The following is a 21,075-nucleotide window of genomic DNA, read 5'->3' on the forward strand; positions in this document are numbered from 1 at the left end:
TCAGTGGCCTCTCAATCCCTAGCCTGGGTGCTTAGCAGGGTGGTCTGCCATTGTATTTTATTTTCTGTTCTGGTTTTACCTAATGCAGTCTTAATAATTTTTAAACACCAGTACAGTATTTTTACTATGTCCTCAGAACTGTTTTAAAAACATTTAGCACTAAAAAAAACAATGTTTGCCCTTAGACTTTTCCTTCTGGGTCCTGTTTAGTGCCCTCTTGTTAAAAAATCAGCTTTCATTCACATAGTTGATTTTCTTGATTGTCTTCATTTCTTTATCCTTTCAAGTGTTCACCTCAAATTTGTCCCCATAGTTCTCCCTCTTCATCAGACTGGCCCTGGTAAGTCTGTGCCTGCCCATTTCAGGAAATTTGTACAGACTTATATAAAATATATAAGCAACAAAGTAGGTTCTAGCAAAGGAGAGGAAACCTTAATGAGGAAGATCAAAGGAGAAAATTGATGTGGAGCAAAAAGAGATGGAGAGGGCATGTCTTGCTCTCCTCTGCCTTAGTCCTCACCAGGAGCGGGTCCCCGGGTGGTCAGGGAGGCCTGCCTGCCCATTTCATGGATGGGGAACTTCGTCACAGAGGATCAGATGACTTTCTAAGATGGCACAGCCACCAAGTGGTGCACTTAGGGCTTGACTCTCCTGAATGGAAGCTAGGGCCCCACCTCCTCAGCTCCCAGGCCCCACAGCCAGTGTGTCCTTTTAGCAACAGGAGTAGGTGACGTATCATCAGACCACTTAAACTCATGCAGATGTTACAAGTAAAAATAAGGTAAACACATCATGATGCACCAGGGTACTCCAAACAACAATTGAGTATTGGGTTAATACAGGATTGAGTATCAGATCTTTAAAGGGACCGTAACTTTCTAAGCCTTGATAAAATGACAGAGGAAAATTAATTAATTAAGTTTTATTAAAGTAATTTTTACAAAATAAAAATAGCGTAATTAATATGAAAAGAGGAAACAGAACAGAGAGTGGTGTTTACGGCTATTATGTCTGAGAAGGCCAAAATAGAGCACTTTATACAGTTGATTAAAATTATCAAGACGTGACCAATGAGCATATGTCAGGAATGGATAATGACCACAGTAGGGTGTGCACCCAGACAGGTAGGGGTGGAAGTTAGCCTCATGGGACATCAGGGCAGGTGGGATCTCAGTGTGTGGCACTAGAGGGGTGGGTGAAACCAGCGCCTCGCGTGGCGTGACCTAGGAGGTGCGGTTTGGGAAGCAGATCAGGAGCCATAAAAAATGTTAGTGCCTTTTGGAGAGTTCTGGGAATTCATCCTAAAAATTATTTTAAAATAGTGAAAAAGCTTGTGTGCATCAAATGTTCAGTGCAATTTTATTCACCAGAGGAAAATAATAATTAAAAAAATTATATGTTTAACCTGTGTGTTCAGTAGACACACAATTTTAAATTGGTGTGTCAACTTAGTGAAATATTACATATCTGTTAAAATGATACTTGAGTAGTGCAGAAGGATGAATATATATGTATATATTAGAAATAAAGTGAAAGTACAAAAACATGTAAACATTGTGTCTCTGATCAAGAATGGAATGGGAACATGGTGAGGTAAGTGGTTTGTGGCACAATTACAGCTGGAATTTTCTGTGATTTCCGTGAATGTTGCTGTTCAGTTTGCACGTTTGAAACAGTGGCTAGCAAGTTTCGTGAGCCTCGGGGTTCCTGAGGAGTCCACAGGTTGTGTTGTCCCGCTGCCAGAGAGAGCGTCTGTTCCTGCAGCCTGCACTTGAGTGGTGTATGGCCTAGCTTGTTTATACCTGACTGGCATTATTTCCTTTCCCAAACTCACTCTTCTGCTGGTAAAACAAGACAAATGAAATTTGTTGGGATTGTTTTTCTTCACCGTAAACTGAAAGGTACCGTGTGGCTCTCCCATAAGGTACCAGGAGAGGTTTTGGTCTTTGGTGGCTATTTAAAATACATATTGCCATTAGGAATTTTGGGAATGGTTGTTTTTGATGATGTTTGAAAGAAAGAAAGGTGAACCACAGATGCCCTCTTAAGTTCTAGCTCAAGGATTTTCTTTAGTCTGATCTTTTTTTTTTTTTTTCACTTAAATAATTCAGGCTCCGTGTTCTGTTCCTTAATCTGTGCCAGCAGACCTTTGGTGACGGTGGGGGTAGCATACTGGCTGTTGTTACCGTGATCAGTGACCCTGGTGAGCAAATCTTAGTGGTGCTAAGCAACTACTTAAGGAGCTCAGCTAGAAGCCCAGAAGATGTCAGATTGCAGGTTTTGTTTTGTTCTGTTTGTGTTTGGAGGTCATTGTAAACACAGGTGTAGTAGTAAGAAGTGACACAGCAAGAGCCCTTGTGCACTTGGCGGTGCTTCCCCCGAGAATGCCTTGGAGACTGTGATAGGGGGACATGACAGAACTGTACAGAACAAATGAAAGCGTAAAACCTGAATTTAAGCCTGAAGGGGGAAATGACAGGTGTGGAGGTGTAATTAAATGGATGTTAGACCAGGGGCAGAATGCTCAGAGGTGAAGAAGTCCGCTCCTGGAGGGTCGAGCCTGTCTCCGCTCTCTGTTCCTGGGAAGAAGTTGCTGGAAGTGCTGGTTTCCTGGGCTGCTGTGACAAGTCACCACAGACTGTGTGGCTTAAAGCAACAGAGTTCTCTCTCACAGCCCTGGAGGGCAGAAGTCCAAAGTTGGGGTGTCCGCAGGGCTGTGCTCCCTCTGGAGGCTTTGGGGGGTAGTCCCTCCATCTCCTTTCCAGCATCCGGTAGTGGCACAGCCCTTGGCGTCCTTGGCTGGAAGCATTCCAGCCTGTGCCTCCATCTTCACAGTGGCTTTTCCCTCTGTGTCCAGATTCCCCCTTTTTATATGGCCATCATTGTGTTGGATTTAGGGCCCATCCCATTACCATGTGCTGCCTCATCTTAACTTGATTACATTCACAAAGACCCCACTCCACATAAGGTCAGTTACAGATTCTGGGTGGGCACATTCAACCCAGAGCACCCCACTATCCCACAGAAAGCTGGCTCAGTTTTCTCCTCCCTAAAACGTGAGTAAAAATAGAATTAACCTCCAAGAGGGGATGTGCAGAGGGTCATGGTGAGGACCGTGTGGTTGCATAGGTGCACCGCTGCGCTTTAGTGACCGCCGTCCAGGGAGTGCCTTGGGCTCTGTGGCTGCCCGGTGGCGCTGGGCCTGGCTGGCTGGGGAGCACAGGGCTCGGAGCCCAGCGGCCCAGCCTGTGTTCTTCACTCCAGTTACAGCGGCAGTGCCCTCCGGGCACACTCCTCACTAGTCACTCATTCTTGGGTCTAGTTTCAGTGATTTCGCCAAAGGGTCGTCGTTGTATGGGTGTTTGGTGTAACAGATCTGGAAGTAGGTGCTTGTGGTAAGCATTTACATCAAGTTAGCATAAATACTGACATTCCAAAACTTGCCAGATATTAAACATTTTAAAAAGTACAGATTTGAAAATTAAATTTAAAAAATTTTTTAATGTATAACCTAGTGGAAAGACCCCACATTTATATATAGTATCAAGTTAGAGTGAATTGTTAATTTTGTTTTTCTAAATTTACAGCTAAACCATTTACACAGCTGGTGAGGGAAATGCAGCTTCGTCGGGAAGACTTCGAAATAATTAAAGTGATCGGAAGAGGGGCTTTTGGTGAGGTAAGACGAACTTTGTTTGCCAATAACAGCGGCAGCTCCCCATGGTCACTGCCCTCCCCATACAGTGATTTTGGGATGAGGTAGATGTTGCTATCATTTGGAGAGGTCTTGGTGGGCAGAATCTGCAAGATAGAATGAAGAAAATAAGAACAAAACTTAGAACTGGTGAATCACCCTGAATATTGTCCGGACCAAAATAGTTTCTTATAGACAATTAAGTTAAAAAAAAAATCCTTTTGTTAATTGAAGAATGTCTCAGCAGTCATTTCTAAGCAGTGCAGGAAGGAGGGTAAAGCAACGTGGTTCCCATTATCGGGGGTGGAGGGGTCCTGCCAGTGCTCGCACGGTGCTGTCCCACGCTGGCCGAGGGCACGAGCGAATCACACACGTGTCCCTCCCCGAGGGCCTCGCTGTGCAGCCCGGCGGCTCTGCCCTGCCAGGGCAGAGGCTCAGCTTCCTTGGCGGTGGGACCTGGGGGTTTACAGTCAGCCACCCTAAGAGCTGTGCCTCCTGAACATTGCGAGATACTAACTCCTGTCTGCTGTCCTTGCCTCCAGTCTCCCGGGCTGGGGAACTGGGCATTTTGATGACTAAGGATGGATCCACTGTGTGCCACCTCACAGCAGCAGACATGCCTGCTGACGGCTGGCTGGACGTGACTGCAAGGCACTGCCAGGCGGGTGCCGGTGTCTGCTGGGCCAGTTCCTTCCATATTGGGCCAATGTGGAGAAAGCAAAGCAGGTGTTTCCTGAGAGCTTCTTTGCCCTCTGGGATCTCATGTGACTCCTGAATTGAAACAAGACTGTTAACTGTCTTAAGAACATGTCAGGGGTTTTGATGATTCTCGTGCTATGAGTACCTGATGACACCCCAGTTTTATCTGCAGGGCAACACAAAAAGAAAATACTCCTACAGAATTTTTTTGAACCCTTGAGTGAGAAAGCTCTGGCCTGCCCAAGCAAGCCAGGTAGTCGTGTGTCATGTGCTGATCTCTTCCTTAGAAACTGCCCTGGCCTCAGACCAGGCCCAGCCCCAAGTCCTGTGACAGCCCCATCCTCATCTTCACCCCTTGCTCTGCCCCGGCCCACCCCTGAGAGTGAGTCTTAGGGGTGAGTGGAGGGGGTGCAGCAGCGCTGGGGGCTGTGCAGCAAAGCCTGTCCTCTAGGCTGGCAGCTCCTCCCCAGCCCATCCAAGCCGACCCAGGCTCTGGGTTCGCCTCTGAATGAGCCTCTCTGCCAAACTCGGCTTTCTGTAGGCTGGGTGGGGGAGGGAGGTTTGTTTTCTGTTTTTATTTTTCAGTATTGAGAAATAAGTGCATAGAAGATGCACAGATCTAAGTGCACAGTTCGGTGACAGATGTCCACACCTGTGTAAGGGGCACCCTGAGCAATGTAGAGCATTTCTGCCCCTTAGAAAGCTCCCCCTATGGCTCTCCAGGCCCCACCCATGAGCCTCACCTGTCTCCTGGCAGAGGCTCTCCACATGCCACTAACACAGAACATGGTTTACAGGAGCCACAGAAAGAAATGGATTTCTGCATGGAAATAACGCATCTCTGAGCTGTAGGTAGGTTGTGATGTAAGGCTGATTTCTGTTTAGTGAGAAGAATGAGAAAGCTATTTAAAATTAACACCCAATTCAATTCGTTATACACCTTTACTATCTTCCTGTACCAGGAGCTGTACCAGGCTCTGAGGCCTAGAGGCAAGCAAGGCCAGGCCCCATAGAGCTCTCGGTGACAGCCACACTCATTAGAGGGGGTCAGAGGACAGGAGGAAACTCCAGGGCGTAAGAGGGGTGACCTTTAGGAGGAAAAACGAGAGAATACTGTTGTGACAAAATCGTTATGGTTATTTTAGTGTTCTTTGCCCCGGAACCTAATCCTCAGAGAAGGTATACTGACCGCCTTCTAGGTTCCTCCCAAATTAAGAGAAACACATCGTCGCCCGGGCCTTTGCAGAAGGCTGTGGATCGTCTCCTTTGCCTTTGCTCTCTCTCCAGGTTCTAGCAGCCTCCCTTCCCTGGGCCTGTGCTCTGGGCTCCATGTGCCAGCCCTCCTTGCCCTGCCACTCCACCCCATCCAGTCTGTGCCCCCTCTGGGTTCCCTGTGCATGCTTGCCCATCCTCCCCACCAAAACAAAATTTTAAATTCTGTAGCTAGTATTCACCACCACCACCATTGCCTCCCTGGGTAGGATATTCTTACCATCACATACCTGAAATGTGCCCAGTTTCGGTTTCTCTGTCAATGAGAACACCAAGCAGATCACAGAAACGAGGACACTCCTCATGAATACCGGGACCGAAAGTGTTGTTCACATACTGTTCTAACTGAATCGGGAACCCAGGGTGGGGCAAGAGTCTGCATTTGCAGCAGAGCCCAGGGACATGTGCCTGCCCCTCCACAATGCACGATGGGGGTGTGTGCTCAGAGGCCCGACCCCGACAGGATTTATTTGTGGAGCCCAAAATGCACTGAGCAATAAGGCTATACATTCTGTGTCATGAGCATGTGATACTTTTACCCCAAAATTGAAATCTACCCCCCCAGACACACTTGTGCTTACATACACGCATACATATACACACACACACACACACACACAGGCAGAGTTTGGAGAAACATTTCCAGATGCTGATATAAACAAGGTTTAGAATATTGGGGTACCACCCTTTCCCTTGAGCACAGTGGCTTTGAACACACCTTCTTCCTCCCGGTATGTTGGTGATAGCTGGTCCTGGCACCCTCAGGGGAGTGGTTGCCCAGCTAATCTGGTGCATTGCCCGTGCGTGTGTGTGCAGCAGACAGGCAGGTAGCGGCTGACTGACGAGTCTTACGTGCTTTCACAAACTTGAGCCTGCTGTGCCCTTCCAGCTACTGCCTGCACGCTGCTCCCCTGGAGAGAGGTGGAGACCCACAGTGGTGGGCCCTGCTGGAGCTAGTCTTGAATCTCACCTGCCTGGCCCTAAGCCTGAGTGCCCAACCACTCTGCCCTCCTGCCCCCTTTCATGCCTAGAGTGACTTTAAAAAAGAAACAGTGTTGAAAACTCTGTTTAGAAACCCTTCCCCATTAACAGAACAATTGCATGAATAGAATGGTCCAAAGACCACCAGTCTGACACTTACACTAAGTTCCCTTTTGTTAGTTAACATTTTAACTCATGGGCTTTATGAGATTCACTGTGTTCCTCTCCCCCACGGTGTGTGTGTGTGTGTATATGTGTGATTTTTTTCTGAACCAATGAGAATAAGCTGCCTGTGTCAAGCAAGGCCCTTTACCCGTAATACTGCAGAGACAGTTTTCTAATAGGGATAGCTTTTTACATGATCATAGTTCATAAATTTAAATTTTAAATTGATGGAATATGTTTTAGCTAATCTCTTGTCTTTACCAGCTTTGTCAGTTGACAGTGATGTTCTCCGTGGCTTCGGTTTTTCCCTGGCGCCAGGTCTGGGCTGCATCAGCTTTACACTTAGTTGTCATGTCCTAGAATCACTGTTCAATGTTCCATAAAATTATTTTGGTTTGTATTTCTTTACTGAAATGACTGAATGTGTAGATATTTGTAGGCTCACCATCTCCCTTGGAAGTAATTGAGACTTGAGTTTTTGGCCAGGAAGAAGTGATGGTAAACCAGAAAGATTTTTATAGCTTGTTTATTTTGTAAGTTGTGCAATGGAGAAAGTTTGTTCAAATATATACAGGGGTGTTTTACATTAAGTTTTACTTCTTTATTTCACTTCTATGTATTCTTGGTTTGACAAGTATTTTTCTATGGATAGATAGCATTCTTTTTCCTTCTGTGTATTTTATCAGAATCGTTTTGCATGTTTTCTAGAAGTGGTCTTGGCTCTAATAGGCCTTCACTAACGGATTATGGTTCCCAGCAAGAGGTCAGAGTGTTCTTCTCGTTTTCAGCAAGATCTGAAGATTTGTCATCAGCAGAATTTCATTGTTTTCCTCGGAAGTTACTAACTCTTCCATTCCTTCCAAGTTAGACCATTTCTACAGTAAAATACTATGTAGTTTTTTCCTGTTTCACCCATCCCCTCCCACCCTTATTCCCTCTGGCAACTCAGATTGTTCTCTGTGTCTGTGAGTCTGTTTCTGCTCTGTTTTGCTCATTTATTTATTTTTTTTAGATCCCACATAATGAGAGAGATCTTATGGTACTCGTCTTCCTCGCCTGACTCACTTCACTGAGCATAATGCTCTCTAGGTCTATCCATGTGGTCACAAATGATAAGATTTCATTCTTTTTTATGGCCGGGTTATATTCCATTGTGTATATGTACTGCATCTTCTTTATCCATTCATCTGTCAGTGTACACTTAGGTTCCTTCCATATCTTGACAGTTGTAAAGAATGCTGTAGTAAAAAGACTGGTACATGTATCTTCTCAAATTAGTGCCACACAGTGGTGCAAACATTGTGTCTGATGTTGGTAGCAATGGAAGAGCTCATTCAAGATTTGGTGGGGACTGGGAAGTCTGAGAGGCCATCCTGGAAGAGGCAGTGTTTGCGTTGTACCTTGAAGAATATCGCTGACAGCCACCATACTGAGTGCTGTGTCCTCACACCATTCTGAGCACATTAAGTGTATTGACTCATTCGATCCTCACAGCAATCTTAGGCCATTACTGCTGTCACCCCTTTCCTAGTTGTGGAAACTGCAACATAAGGGAGTGAATTTGCCCAAGACACACTCCAGACCCACCCAGTCACTGACTGCCCTGTGAAGAAAAGATCCCAGAGGCAGGACCTGGCACAAAGGCTGGCAGCTGGAGTGAGGCAGACAGGAGTGGTGGCAGGGCCCTTGAATGCAGGGAGGGAAGCATGGGGGCCGTTGACGAATTTGTAAAGGTTTTATTATGAAAACCTCCAAGCATATACCTACTAGAGGGTGGAGAGCCCCCAGGTGCCCGTTCTGCAGCATTGAAGATTTTCAAACTGAGCAAGTGAGATCATTCAAGTTACAGTGTGGCTGAAATCAAGTTTTGATGCTTAAAAGAGCAAAGCTTTACATTAAAAACATTCCTTTCCTTAACAGCTCATTTCCCAGAGTTTCCAGGCAATTAAGATTTCACTGTAGTTATATGAAAGTGTGTCAGCCTTTCGTTCCATTGACTAAAGTTTCATTAAACTCTTTATTTGTTCCAGGTTGCTGTTGTTAAAATGAAGAACACTGAACGGATTTATGCAATGAAAATCCTCAACAAGTGGGAGATGCTTAAGAGAGCAGAGGTAAGTGTGTGGCCTTAAGCTGGCAGCAAGCAGCCGGGTTCTTCAGTGACCGAGAACCGCTGGGCGGGACCTGGGCCTTGCTTCCTCACATGAGTGAGCTGTTCTCACCCTCAGCCTCTCAGCCTTCTCCGGACATCAGCTTCTCTGTACCTGGGTGTTGACGCATTTACCAGGCTGACGAGGTCCCCTGAAGTGTACCGGCCAGGTGTGTGTCTGCTGTGGGGGCATTTAGAAGTGTTTACAGCGAGTTTAGGCGTTTATCTCCCTTCTGCTCCATGTGCTGACGAGAGTTACTGGGCCTCCTTCAGTGCAGAACGTCTTCACACTCCCTCTTCGAGGGAGGGGGAAGATTGTAAATAAAGGCAGGTGAATCCTGCTCGGTATTTTTAATTGGTTTTTCCTTAGTTCTGTGTCCATCCCGGTAGCAGCTGTCTGAGGCCCCCAGCCGCATTCTTGCCAGCCCCACCCAGCCCCTGACTGAGTCAGGTGAGGCTTGTCAGAGCCCCGACTCACCCTCTGGCCCTCTTAGGCTTGCCTCCCTGCCCCACCCCCCACTGTATTCCTGCATTTCTCCTGGGAGAGCTGAGCGTCCACCCTGGGCAGGTGTCCCCCCCTCCCCAGTCCAGGCAGCCCTCTGGAGGGGCTCTTTCCCCTCTGCTTCCCCTCAGGCCTTTGCTTGCTGGAATCCCCTAGGACCGGCCACCTCCTCCCTTTGGAAATACCTTCTGTGGTTCCTAGCACCCTCATCCTGTCACTCTAAGTCGTCCTCGTAATTTTAGGTGATCCTTTCTTATCTGGGTCTGGAATTCTTAACTGCTGGTGATAGCTCTCGACACTATAAACCATTCCCTGGGCCAGTTTGCTCACCTGAGCTGCAGATTTGCGTGAAGTTGCTGGGTGGGCCTTCTCTCTCAGCAGCCCACTGGCATCTCAGGTTCATCAGGTCCCAGGCCTTCATGGTGCCTTCTTCCCATCCATACCCATTTCCTCGATTACCTGGGCTCAAGATGTTGGTGGCCCATGACTGTCTCAGCCACCCACATGCCACAGCCTCCAGGTCGCACCTCAACCTTTGGGCCTCTGGCTCCGGGAGTCCCTTCCTCCTGCCTCCCCATTTCCCCTCAGGGTATGTCAGCTGCCGCAGGCAGCCCTTCTCCACATCACCGCCAGCACTTTGGCAGGGACTCACTGGGAGCGGTTCTTCGTGAGGGAACATAGCTGATATTACTTGAATGTTTGGGGAGGAATAAGGTGCTTGTTAAGGAAATACAGTAGCAAATTCCATGCAAGTTTGTTTTTATAAGAGTGACTGGTTTACGAAGCAAGATTGCTGAGCTGTGTCTACTCTGACTTGTTACACTAACCTCTGGAGTGCAGTCTGTGTGTGTGTGTTTAAATCTTAAAATTGTAAAAGTCTAAGGTTAGGGAGAGGCAATTCTCACCTTGTCATACTAGTATTTACCCAGTGTCACAGTGAGTGAGTGCATTTTTTTTTTCTTTTTTACAAAATTGCTTTATTGAGGTACAGTTGACATATGAAGTACACGTTTAAAGTATATATCTAGTGAGTCTTGACATATGTATCTGTGAAACCATCACCACAATCAAGATAATGAACACAATCGTCATCCTCCCCCCAAATTTTACTTGTACCCTTTGTCATCTCTCCTTCCCCACTTTTCTCTTCATCCCCAGTCAACCACTGATTTACCTACTATAATATAGGTTATTTGGCTTTTTCTAGAGTTTTATGTAAAAATATGTATTCTTTTTTTAGTCCTTTATCACTCACGTGATTTGCAAATATTTTCTATGAGTCTGTAGCTTTTCATTTTATTTTATTTTTTCCAGTGTTTTTTATTTTTTTTATTTCTGTTATTTTTTTTATTTTGTAATCATTAATCTAATCTACAATTACATGAGGAACATTATGTTTACCAGACTCCCCCCTTCACCAAGTGCCCCCAACATACCCCATTAGTCACACTGTCCATCAGCGTAGTGAGATGCTGTAAAATCACTACTTGTCTTCTCTGTGTTGCAGAGCCCTCCCCGTGCCCCACACACACTATACATGCTAATCCTAAGGCCCCCTTTCTTTCTCACCCCCCCTTCTCTCTCCCTTCCCACCCATCCTCCCCAGTCCCTTTCCCTTTGGTAGCTGTTAGTCCTTTCTTGGGTTCTGTGATTGTGCTGCTGTTTTGTTCCTTCAGTTTTTCCTTTGTTCTTATACTCCACATATGAGTGAAATCATTTGGTACTTGTCTTTCTCTGCCTGCCTTATTTCACTGAGCATAATACCCTCTAGCTCCATCCATGTTGTTGTGAATGGTAGGATTTGTTTTCTTCTTATGGCTGAATAATATTCCATTGTGTATATGTACCACCTCTTCTTTATCCATTCATCTACTGATGGACACTTAGGTTGCTTCCATTTCTTGGCTATTGTAAACAGTGCTGCGATAAACATAGGGGTGCATCTGTCTTTTTCAAACTGGGCTGCTGCATTCTTAGAGTAAATTCCTAGAAGTGGGATTCCTGGGTCAAATGGTATTTCTATTTTGAGCTTTTTGAGGAACCTCCATACTGCTTTCCACAATGGTTGAACTAATTTACATTCCCACCAGCAGTGTAGGAGGGTTCCCCTTCTCCACAACCTCGCCAACATTTGTTGTTGTCTGTCTTTTGGATGGTGGCGATCCTTACTGGTGTGAAGTGATATCTCATTGTGGTTTTAATTTGCATTTCTCTGATGACAAGCAGTGTGGAGCATCTTTTCATGTGTCTGTTGGCCATCTGAATTTCTTCTTTGGATAACTGTCTGTTCAGCTCCTCTGCCCATTTTTTAATTGGATTATTTGCTTTTTGTTTGTTGAGGTGTGTGAGCTCTTTATATATTTTTGATGTCAACCCTTTATCAGATCTGTCATTTGTGAATATATTCTCCCATACTGTAGGGTGCCTTTTTGTTCTATTGATGGTTTCCTTTGCTGTACAGAAGCTTTTCAGCTTGATATAGTCCCACTTGTTCATTTTTGCTTTTGTTTCCCTTGCCTGGGGAGATATGTTCATGAAGAAGTCACTCATGTTTATGTCCAAGTGATTTTTGCCTATGTTTTTTTCTAGGAGTTTTATGGTTTCATGATTTACATTCAGGTCTTTCATCCATTTCGAATTTACTTTTGTGTATGGGGTTAGACAATGATCCAGTTTCATTCTCTTACATGTAGCTGTCCAGTTTTGTCAACACCAGCTGTTGAAGAGGCTGTCATTTCCCCATTGTATGTCCATGGCTCCTTTATCATATATTAATTGACCATATGTGTTTGGGTTAATATATGGACTCTCTATTCTGTTCCACTGGTCTCTGGGTCTGTTCTTTTGCCAGTACCAAATTGTCTTGATTACTGTGGCTTTGTAGTAGAGCTTGAAGTTGGGGAGCGAGATCCCTCCCACTTTATTCTTCCTTCTCAGGATTGCTTTGGCTATTCGGGATCTTTGGTGGTTCCATGTAAATTTTAGAACTATTTGTTCCAGTTCATTGAAGAATGCTGTTGGTAATTTGATAGGGATTGCATTGAATCTGTAGATTGCTTTAGGTAGGATGGCCATTTTGACAATATTAATTCTTCCTAGCCAGGAGCATGGGATGAGTTTCCATTTGTTAGTGTCCTCTTTAATTTCTCTTAAGAGTGTCTCGTAGTTTTCGGGGTATAGGTCTTTCACTTCCTTGGTTAGGTTTATTCCTAGGTATTTTATTCTTTTTGATGCAATTGTGAATGGAGTTGTTTTCCTGATTTCTCTTTCTATTGGTTCATTGTTAGTGTATAGGAAAGCCACAGATTTCTGTATTTTAATTTTGTACCCTGCAACTTTGCTGTATTCCGGTATCAGTTCTAGTAGTTTTGGAGTGGAGTCTTTAGGGTTTTTTATGTACAATGTCATGTCATCTGCAAATAGTGACAGTTTGACTTCTTCTTTACCAATCTGGATTCCTTGTATTTCTTTGTTTTGTCTGATTGCCATGGCTAGGACCTCCAGTACTATGTTGAATAACAGTGGGGAGAGTGGGCATCCCTGTCTTTTTCCCGATCTTAGAGGAAATGCTTTCAGCTTCTTGCTGTTCAGTATGATGTTGGCTGTGGGTTTTTCATATATGGCCTTTATTATGTTGAGGTACTTGCCCTCTATGCCCATTTTGCTGAGAATTTTTATCATGAATGGATGTTGAACTTTGTCAAATGCTTTTTCAGCATCTATGGAGATTATCATATGATTTTTGTCCTTCTTTTTGTTTATGTGGTGGATGACGTTGATGGATTTTCAAATGTTGTACCATCCTTGCATCCCTGAGATGAATCCCACTTGGTCATGGTGTATGATCCTCTTGATATATTTTTTAATTCAGTTTGCTAATATTTTGTTGAGTATTTTTGCATCTATGTTAATCAGGGATATTGGTCTGTAATTTTCTTTTTTGGTGGGGGTCTTTGACTGGTTTTGGTATTAGGGTGATGCTGGCTTCATAGAATGAGTCTGAAAGTATTCCCTCTTCTTCTATTTTTTGGAAAACTTTAAGGAAAATGGGTATTATGTCTTCTCTGTATGTCTGATAACACTCCGCAGTAAATCCATCTGGCCCAGGAGTTTTGCTCTTGGATAGTTTTTTGATTGCCGATTCAATTTTGTTGCTGGTAATTGGTCTGTTAGATTTTCTGTTTCTTCCTTGGTCAGTCTTGGAATGTTCTGTTTTTCTAGGAAGTTGTCCATTTCTTCTAGGTTTTCCAACTTGTTAGCATATAGTTTTTTGTAGTTTCTCTAATAATTCTTTGTATTTCTGTGGTGTCCGTCATGATTTTTCCTTTCTCATTTCTGATTCTGTTGTTGTGTGTAGACTCTCTTTTTCTTTTTATAAGTCTGGCTAGGGGCTTACCTATTTTGTTTATTTTCTCAAAGAACCAGTTCTTGGTTTCATTGATTTTTTTCTATTGTTTTATTCTTCTCAATTTTATTTATTTCTTCTCTGATATTTATTATGTCCCTCCTTCTGCTGACTTTAGGCCTCATTTGTTCTTCTTTTTCCAATTTCAATAATTGTGACTTTAGACTATTCATTTGGGATTGTTCTTCCTTCTTTAAATATGCCTGGATTGCTATATACTTTACTCTTAAGACTGCTTTCGCTGCATCCCACAGAAGTTGCGGCTTTGTGTTGCTGTTGTCATTTGTTTCCATATGTTGCTTGATCTCTATTTTAACTTGGTCATTGATTCATTGATTATTTAGGAGCATGTTGTTAAGCCTCCATGTGTTTGTGGTCCTTTTTGCTTTCTTTGTACAATTTATTTCTAGTTTTATACCTTTTTGGACTGACAAGTTGGTTGGTAGAATTTCAATGTTTTTGAATTTACTGATGCTCTTTTTGTGGCCTAGAATGTGGTCTGTTCTGGAGAATGTTCCATGTGCACTTGAGAAGAATGTGTATCCTGTTGCTTTTGGGTGTAGAGTTCTATAGATGTCTATTAGGTCCATCTGTTCTAATGTGTTGTTCAGTGCCTCTGTGTCCTTACTTATTTTCTGTCTGGTGAATCCATCCTTTGGAGTGAATGGTGTGCTGAAGTCTCCTAAAATAAATGCATTGCATTCTATTTCCTCCTTTAATTCTGTTAGTATTTGTTTCACATGTGTTGGTGCTCCTGTATTGGGTACATATATATTTATAATGGTTATATCCTCTTGTTGGATTGACCCCTTTATCATTATATAACATCCTTCTTTATCTCTTGTGATTTTCTTTGTTTTGAAGTCTATTTTGTCTGATACTAGTACTGCAACATCTGGTTTTTTCTCGTTGTTTGTGTGAAATATGTTTTTCCATTCCTTGACTTTTAGTCTGTGCATGTCTTTGGGTTTGAGGTGAATCTCTTGTAAGCAGCATATAGATGGGTCTTGCTTTTTTATCCATTCTGTTACGCTGTGTCTTTTGATTGGTGCATTCAGTCCATTTACATTTAGGGTGATTATTGAAAGGTATGTACTTATTGCCATTGCAGACTTTAGGTTCGTGGTTACCACAGGTTCAAGGTTAGCTTCTTTACTATCTTACTGTCTAACTTTACTTGCTTATTGAGCTATTATAAACACAGTCTGATGATTCTTTATTTCTCTCCCTTCTTATTCCTCCTCCTCCATTCTTTGTATGTTAGGTGTTTTTTTGTGTGTGTGCTCTTTTGTGTTTCCTTTGACTGCTTTTGTGGGTAGTTGATTTTATTTTTTGCCTTTAGTTAGTATTTGGTTGGTCTGCTTTCTTTGCTGTGATTTTATTTTCTCTGGTGACATCTGTTTAGCCTTAGGATTGCTTCCATCTAGAGCAATCCCTCTAAAATACCCTGTAGAGGTGGTTTGTATGAGGCAAATTCCCTCAACTTTTGCTTGTCTTGGAATTGTTTAATCCCTCATTCATATTTAAATGATAATCGTGCTGAATACAGTATCCTTGGTTCAAGGCCCTTCTGTTTCATTGCATTAAATATATCATGCCATTCTCTTCTGGTCTGTAAGGTTTCTGTTGAGAAGTCTGATGATAACCTGATGGGTTTTCCTTTGTAGGTGACCTTTTTTCTCTCTCTGGCTGCCTTTAATACTCTGTCCTTGTCTTTGATCTTTGCCATTTTAATTATTATGTGTCTTGGTGTTGCCCTCCTTGGGTCCCTTGTGTTGGGAGTTCTGTGGGCTTCCATGGTCTGAGCAACTATTTCCTCCCCCAGTTTGGGGAAGGTGTCAGCAATTATTTCTTCAAAGACACTTTCTATCCCTTTTTCTCTCTCTTCTTCTTCTGGTACCCCTATACTGCGGATATTGTTCCATTTCATTTGGTCACACAGTTCTCTTAATATTCTTTCATTCCTGGAGATCCTTTTATCTCTCTTTGCGTCAGCTTCTCTATATTCCTGTTCTCTGGTTTCTATTCCATCAGTGGTCTCTTGCATCTCATCTATTCTCCTTTTAATTCCTTCCAGAGCTTGTTTTATTTCTGAATTCTCCCTCCTTAGCTCTTGCATATTTCTCTGCAAGTCCATCAGCATGGTTATGACTTTTATTTTGAATTCTTTTTCTGGAAGATTGGTTAGCTCTATCTCCCCAGGTTCCCTCTCAGGGGAGGATGTCTGTGGTCTGAATCAAATTCTTCTGCCTTTTCATGGCGATGGGCAGATGGCGCATGTGTCAGCTGGGAAAACAAAATCCCTTCCTGCTTGCTCCTCGCGTTCCTCTCCTGGGAGAACGGCGACCCCTAGCGGCTTGTGCTGGGCACTTGCCTGCAGACGGGGGTCTCTGATTCTTGCCCGGCCGCTGTGGAGGAAGCTCTGCACAGCTACTGTGGTCATGGCTGCCCTCAGGCTGCTACTATGCTATGGCGGGGCCACGCCAGAGGGGGAACTGGCGGGAGGCTGTTTATTGCCGTGAGGGGCCTCTGAGCTGCGCTGCTGCCCAGGGGTTAGGGCCCCTGGAGTTCCCCGGCATTCCCAGCTACTGGGCTGAGTGTGCCAGGATGCTTCAGTCCAGCTGTGAGTTCCCTGTCCCTTTAAGACTTTCAAAAAGCACTTGCTTTTCTTTTGTCCCAGGGGCGCCAGCTGCAGGGACCCACTCGCAGGTTTTGCTGTCCCGTTTCCCTAGTGTCCAGCACCCCACTCACTGTGTGTCTGCGCTCCCAGGTGCGGATGGCTGGGGCTGGGTGTTTAGCACTCCTGGGCTTCCACTCCCTCCTGCTCCTACTCCTCTCCTCCTGCCGGGAGCTGGGGTGAGGGGCGCTCGGGTCCCGCCGGGCCACGGCTTGTATCTTACCCCCTTCGCGAGACGCAGGGTTCTCGCAGGTGTAGATGTAGCCTGGCTTTTGTGGTGTATCTTCTGGTCTCTCTTTTAGGGATAGTTGTATTTGTTGTATTTTCAAAAACATATATGTTTTTGGGAGGAGATTTCCGCTTTCCTACCCATGCCGCCATCTTGGCTCTTCCTCCTCTGAGTGAGCACATTTTAAAAGAGTAAATATTGCTACATTTAATTTAAATTGCTTACGTGAGCCCTAGTTAATTGGCATGCTGAGAGAAGCCCGTGGCTGTCTGCTGATCATGGTGGCTACATCCTCAAACGCTGGATTTCAGAATGCTGACATCTGCAGTCTTCTTGGGAAGCGTGAAGTCAACAGGAGGCGGCAGTTCACACCTTGTAGACCGGGCCAGCCAGGCTTCTTTTTCATCTTTTTGGGTCATAAAAAAGTACTAAAGACTTGTCTGCTTTTAGACAGAACTGCTGGGTGAAACGTGTACTCCTGTTTCTGAGCCACCACGCGGACAAGTCCCCGTTTAGTTAGGGGTTTTATCCTAAAGGTTGACAGGAGATGATGGAGAGCACAGAACATCTCATGAAAACGATGTCCCAGATGTTGTAGGTCCTGGGCTGGCCACGGCCCCCATACTCAGGTCTGCCTCCAGCCACCCCTCACCAGTCCTCTGAGGTCTCAGGGCCGCTGGCTGAGGGGTCGTGGGGGTTTCAGGACTGCCTCTCTGCATCTGGACCTGGGAAGCTGATGGTTGGCCACTTGCGTCCCTCTGTCTGCTTCCAGTTAGTGGGATTGGGACATGTCTATCATCATTTCTTTCTGAAGTGAAAACTTTTAGAAACAAGTGTAAAATAGAAACACTTGTAAATAAAACCAAGCTCTGAAGGTCACTGAGGCTCAGAGGAGAGATGGGGGCACATATGTGGTGCCTGGCATAGCAAGCCCTCTGTCAGTGGTACTTTTATTTTTGCTCAGCTTTGCACATTTCAGATATGAGGAGTTAAAATCTTACATTATATGCTCAATGAAGAGGAGGTTTTATTATAATTATACCAGACCTGGTTGAAATACAGATGCTTCTGTGTATTAGAGCTCTTTTAAAAAAAGCAGAACCATCGCAGCCTGAAGGAGAGTGTTTTACCCTTGTGCTGCAGGGCTTTGCAGTGGGGTCCTGTTATGGTCGTGCGTGCCAGTGGGCTGCGCAGGGGGCACATTCCATGAAAATAACCAGATAGATAAGCAGCTTGGTACCCTTTCCTGCCAGCCCCATGGCTGCTAAACTGTAGGTGTGTGATGGGGAGGGTCAGGCGCAGGGTGGCCACTCCACAGGCTACCCAAAGGAGGCTTCTCTGGTAATGAGAAGGCAGTGATGCTGGGGGGCTGCTCCTGAGAGCCACCTGACCCCCAGGTGTAGGCATAGGAAGGGCGTGTGTGGAAGTGGCAGGTGCACTGCTGTGAAGAAGTGGGTCATCAGCAGCTTGGCGCTCGGGTGGGACACTGCAGCAGGAAGGAACTTTCACGCAGCCTTTCTGCTGGCACAGGCAAGAGTGAGGAGCAGTGGGCGCCACCTGGGGGAGACACGTCGTGTCTGGTTCCAGGTGAGGGAGGCAACAGCTCGCTGCATCCTGGAAGGCAGGTGACACTCAGGACTGCGCTCGGCAGGTGCTCCTCCAGGTGGACACACACCATTTCCCCTGCTTCTTACAGACCGCTTGCTTCCGGGAGGAGCGTGACGTGCTGGTGAACGGCGACTGTCAGTGGATCACCACGCTGCACTACGCCTTTCAGGACGAAAACTACCTGGTATGTTGCCACCAAGAATGGGAAGACCTAGGCAGATGGCGTTCGCTGGCGCTCGATCCTTTGTGCTGTCACCACCAGCAGGAAGTGATGCTGTTTTAAGTGTGCCTCTGACCAGATAAAACCAGGGGCCTGTTTTAGTGTCGTGATCATCAGGTGGGATTTTTTAAGAAGAGACTTGTGAAACTATGTGCTTTGTTTTTCTCTAAGCACTAGATAACCTGACTACCTTGTTCATTGGGTTTATTACATTTAAATAGACTGGGGGTTTAGGGCATTTCCATCTTAAATTGTGTGGAAGGGTAAGAAACTGCTGTGTGGATTTGAAATGCTGCAGCTGAGTCACTGAGTGGGTGTCTCTGCCTCCGCCCCCGCCCCCTTGGCGGCCAGGTCGGAGAGCTGCTTCTTTGTGGCCCTCCCAGTGGTCGGGCTGGGCTCTGTGAGGCCGTTGGCACTGGTTTTTGGGTGACTCTTGGTTTCCATGCCCTTGTCGTCTATTTATTCTTCCGGCTTGAGCTGGGGCTTGTTTTCAGTACCGGCTGCTTAGCTTTGCGGTTCACAGCTGGTGTAGGGCTGGACTTGAGTGAGTAGCAGCAGACACAACAGTTCAGAAGTGACAGGTAAGCAGACCTTTGGTGTCAGACACTGAGTGATTCACAGCCGCTCTTTTAGGACCCCAAGTTCAAGCATGGCTTAGTAAACATACAAGGTCCACACCGTGGAGCTCTGGGTGGGCGGGTGTAGGCACAGACCTTGGAGAAGTCCTTCTCAGCCTGGCTGCTCTGGCCACAACACTTCTGGCACCGTCTCTCCAGCAGTGGCTGCCCGGGGGCTGTGGGTCCCACAGCCTCGGGGCAGGGACCTAGGCTGCGTTCTGTTCTGTAAGTTCTTTCTTGGTCATGTGCTCCGTTTGCTTACAAGCAGAGTAATGGAGGATTTCTTTTATTCATCTTGAAATAATCTCTTTCAGACATCTAAGAAATCCCTTAGATTCAAATGCACAGGATTAGGTAAAACTGTTTGTTATGCTCTTCATTTAGAATTTATATATGTTTGTATTGACAGAGTGGGGCTGCGGGTGTTTTTTGAGCACAAGCCCACGGGTTATCTCAGTCTTCCAGGGACCCAGTGAGGTGGGCATTCATGATTACCACCGTTTTCGAATGGGGTATCTGGGACGAGGAGAGAGGAAGCCTTTGGCTGAGGTTATGGCACAGACGCAGGAGGCCTGAGCCCTCCCTCCAGCAGCAGCAGATCCTGATGCTCTGGGGCCGTCTCTGTGTAAACCCCCTGCTCTGGGTGAACTGTCTCCAGTTCACTCCCTGTTCTGGTGAGAACTGAGTGGAGTTTCCCAAGCAGTGCTGGGCAACATGGGTCTGTACAGGAGGAAAACCACATTTTTTGCTTCTAATGCTTTTCCTGAAATCAGCATAGCATGTTACTGTCTGGAACTTTAGCCATTATGAGGCTGCTTCTGTGCGAAGGCAGTCAGTTTGGAATTCCAGTGAAGAAGCCAGCCTCTCGAGTTGTTGGAGTTGCCTGATGGAAGCACAGTGACAGTTAATGAGAGAAGACAGGAGGCCTGGGTTCCGTTCTGGGCATCAGCAGGCCCGGGCCTGGCCACTGTCCCTGCCACCCACAGGTGGTGCCTCGAGGCAGGTTCTTACCTTCCTGGCACCAAGGCAGTTACCCTGTTGTGGGTGGTGGTGAGGTGGTACAAGGTACAGGCTGTGTCAGGGTCCTCGGGCTGCCCTGCAGAGGCTCTTCATGTTACCCTTTCTGTTGAAGGTCTCTAAACTTGGCATTCTATAAACATTAAACCTGTTTCACCAGTAACTAAATGGGTGTTGCCTTACTGACTTAGTTCAGAATCCTGTGTTACGTGACAGAAGAAGTAATCAGTCTAGTTCTTACCAAAAATTAGTTTCTACTTGTCTGCCTTATGAGCCATTCAGGTTTTCTAGAAGCCCATCAATCACATTTAGTGTTTTTTATTTTTCTGTCTAGATTCTAGGTAGACACAGAGACCATGGAGGGCCCACCAGATGCGGTGCTTGGCTCGTTTCTTCTCTGTGCTTAGGGCTGAGAGACGTTGGCTCTTCCTTCACATGACCTCCCCTTCCACGTGCACACCCGTCAGTGGGCGTTGTGGCCTCTTCCGCAGATGTCTACAGTACCTGTGGCCCATGTCTTCATTCTTTCCACCCCTCACCAGCCTGTCACCCTCACCTCCTGCCTGGGCCACATTGACCTCCCAGTTCCCCTCCCACCCTGCTCTTGTCCTGCATCTTCCAGCTCCTCCTTCCCAGGGCAGTGAGAGAAAGTGCATACCCCTTAACCAGGTTGCAGCTTCCCCTGCTCCTCGAGGGGGCCTGCGGGGTCTGGCCTTATCCCCTCCTCACTCATGCACCGCTGTAGTCCATTTTCCATCCCTCCAGTAGGCCACATTCATTCTCCCCTTAGCCTCTGCACACATCCCTTTGGAACCCAGTCCGTGGCCCTACTGAGGCCAG

The 21,075-nt window shown here is 45.8% G+C and overlaps 1 protein-coding gene and 1 long non-coding RNA gene across 8 annotated transcripts in view; one reads left to right on the top strand and one right to left on the bottom strand.

Annotated features, from left to right (window-relative positions):
* CDC42BPB (CDC42 binding protein kinase beta) overlaps window positions 1-21,075 on the top strand; it is a 112,734-nt gene that overhangs the window by 40,485 nt on the left and 51,174 nt on the right. For all 7 annotated transcript variants that reach the window (XR_005024207.2, XM_057488122.1, XM_057488121.1 and 4 more), the window contains exons 2-4: window positions 3,588-3,679; window positions 8,842-8,925; window positions 18,470-18,565. Coding sequence is in view for 6 of the 7 variants with exons in the window: in XM_057488122.1 (XP_057344105.1) it covers window positions 3,588-3,679; window positions 8,842-8,925; window positions 18,470-18,565 (272 nt within the window). In the remaining variant the exon portion in view is untranslated. The remainder of the gene's footprint in view (window positions 1-3,587; window positions 3,680-8,841; window positions 8,926-18,469; window positions 18,566-21,075) is intronic.
* LOC130679446 (uncharacterized) lies at window positions 3,616-8,835 on the bottom strand. The gene is made up of 3 exons (XR_008992384.1): window positions 5,896-8,835; window positions 5,137-5,270; window positions 3,616-3,801 (listed from the first exon to the last, which is right to left on the bottom strand). It is a non-coding gene; the product is annotated as an uncharacterized LOC130679446 (long non-coding RNA).

The sequence above is a fragment of the Manis pentadactyla genome, chromosome 11 (genome assembly GCF_030020395.1).
Source record: "Manis pentadactyla isolate mManPen7 chromosome 11, mManPen7.hap1, whole genome shotgun sequence".
In the NCBI taxonomy this organism is placed as follows: Eukaryota; Metazoa; Chordata; class Mammalia; order Pholidota; family Manidae; genus Manis; species Manis pentadactyla.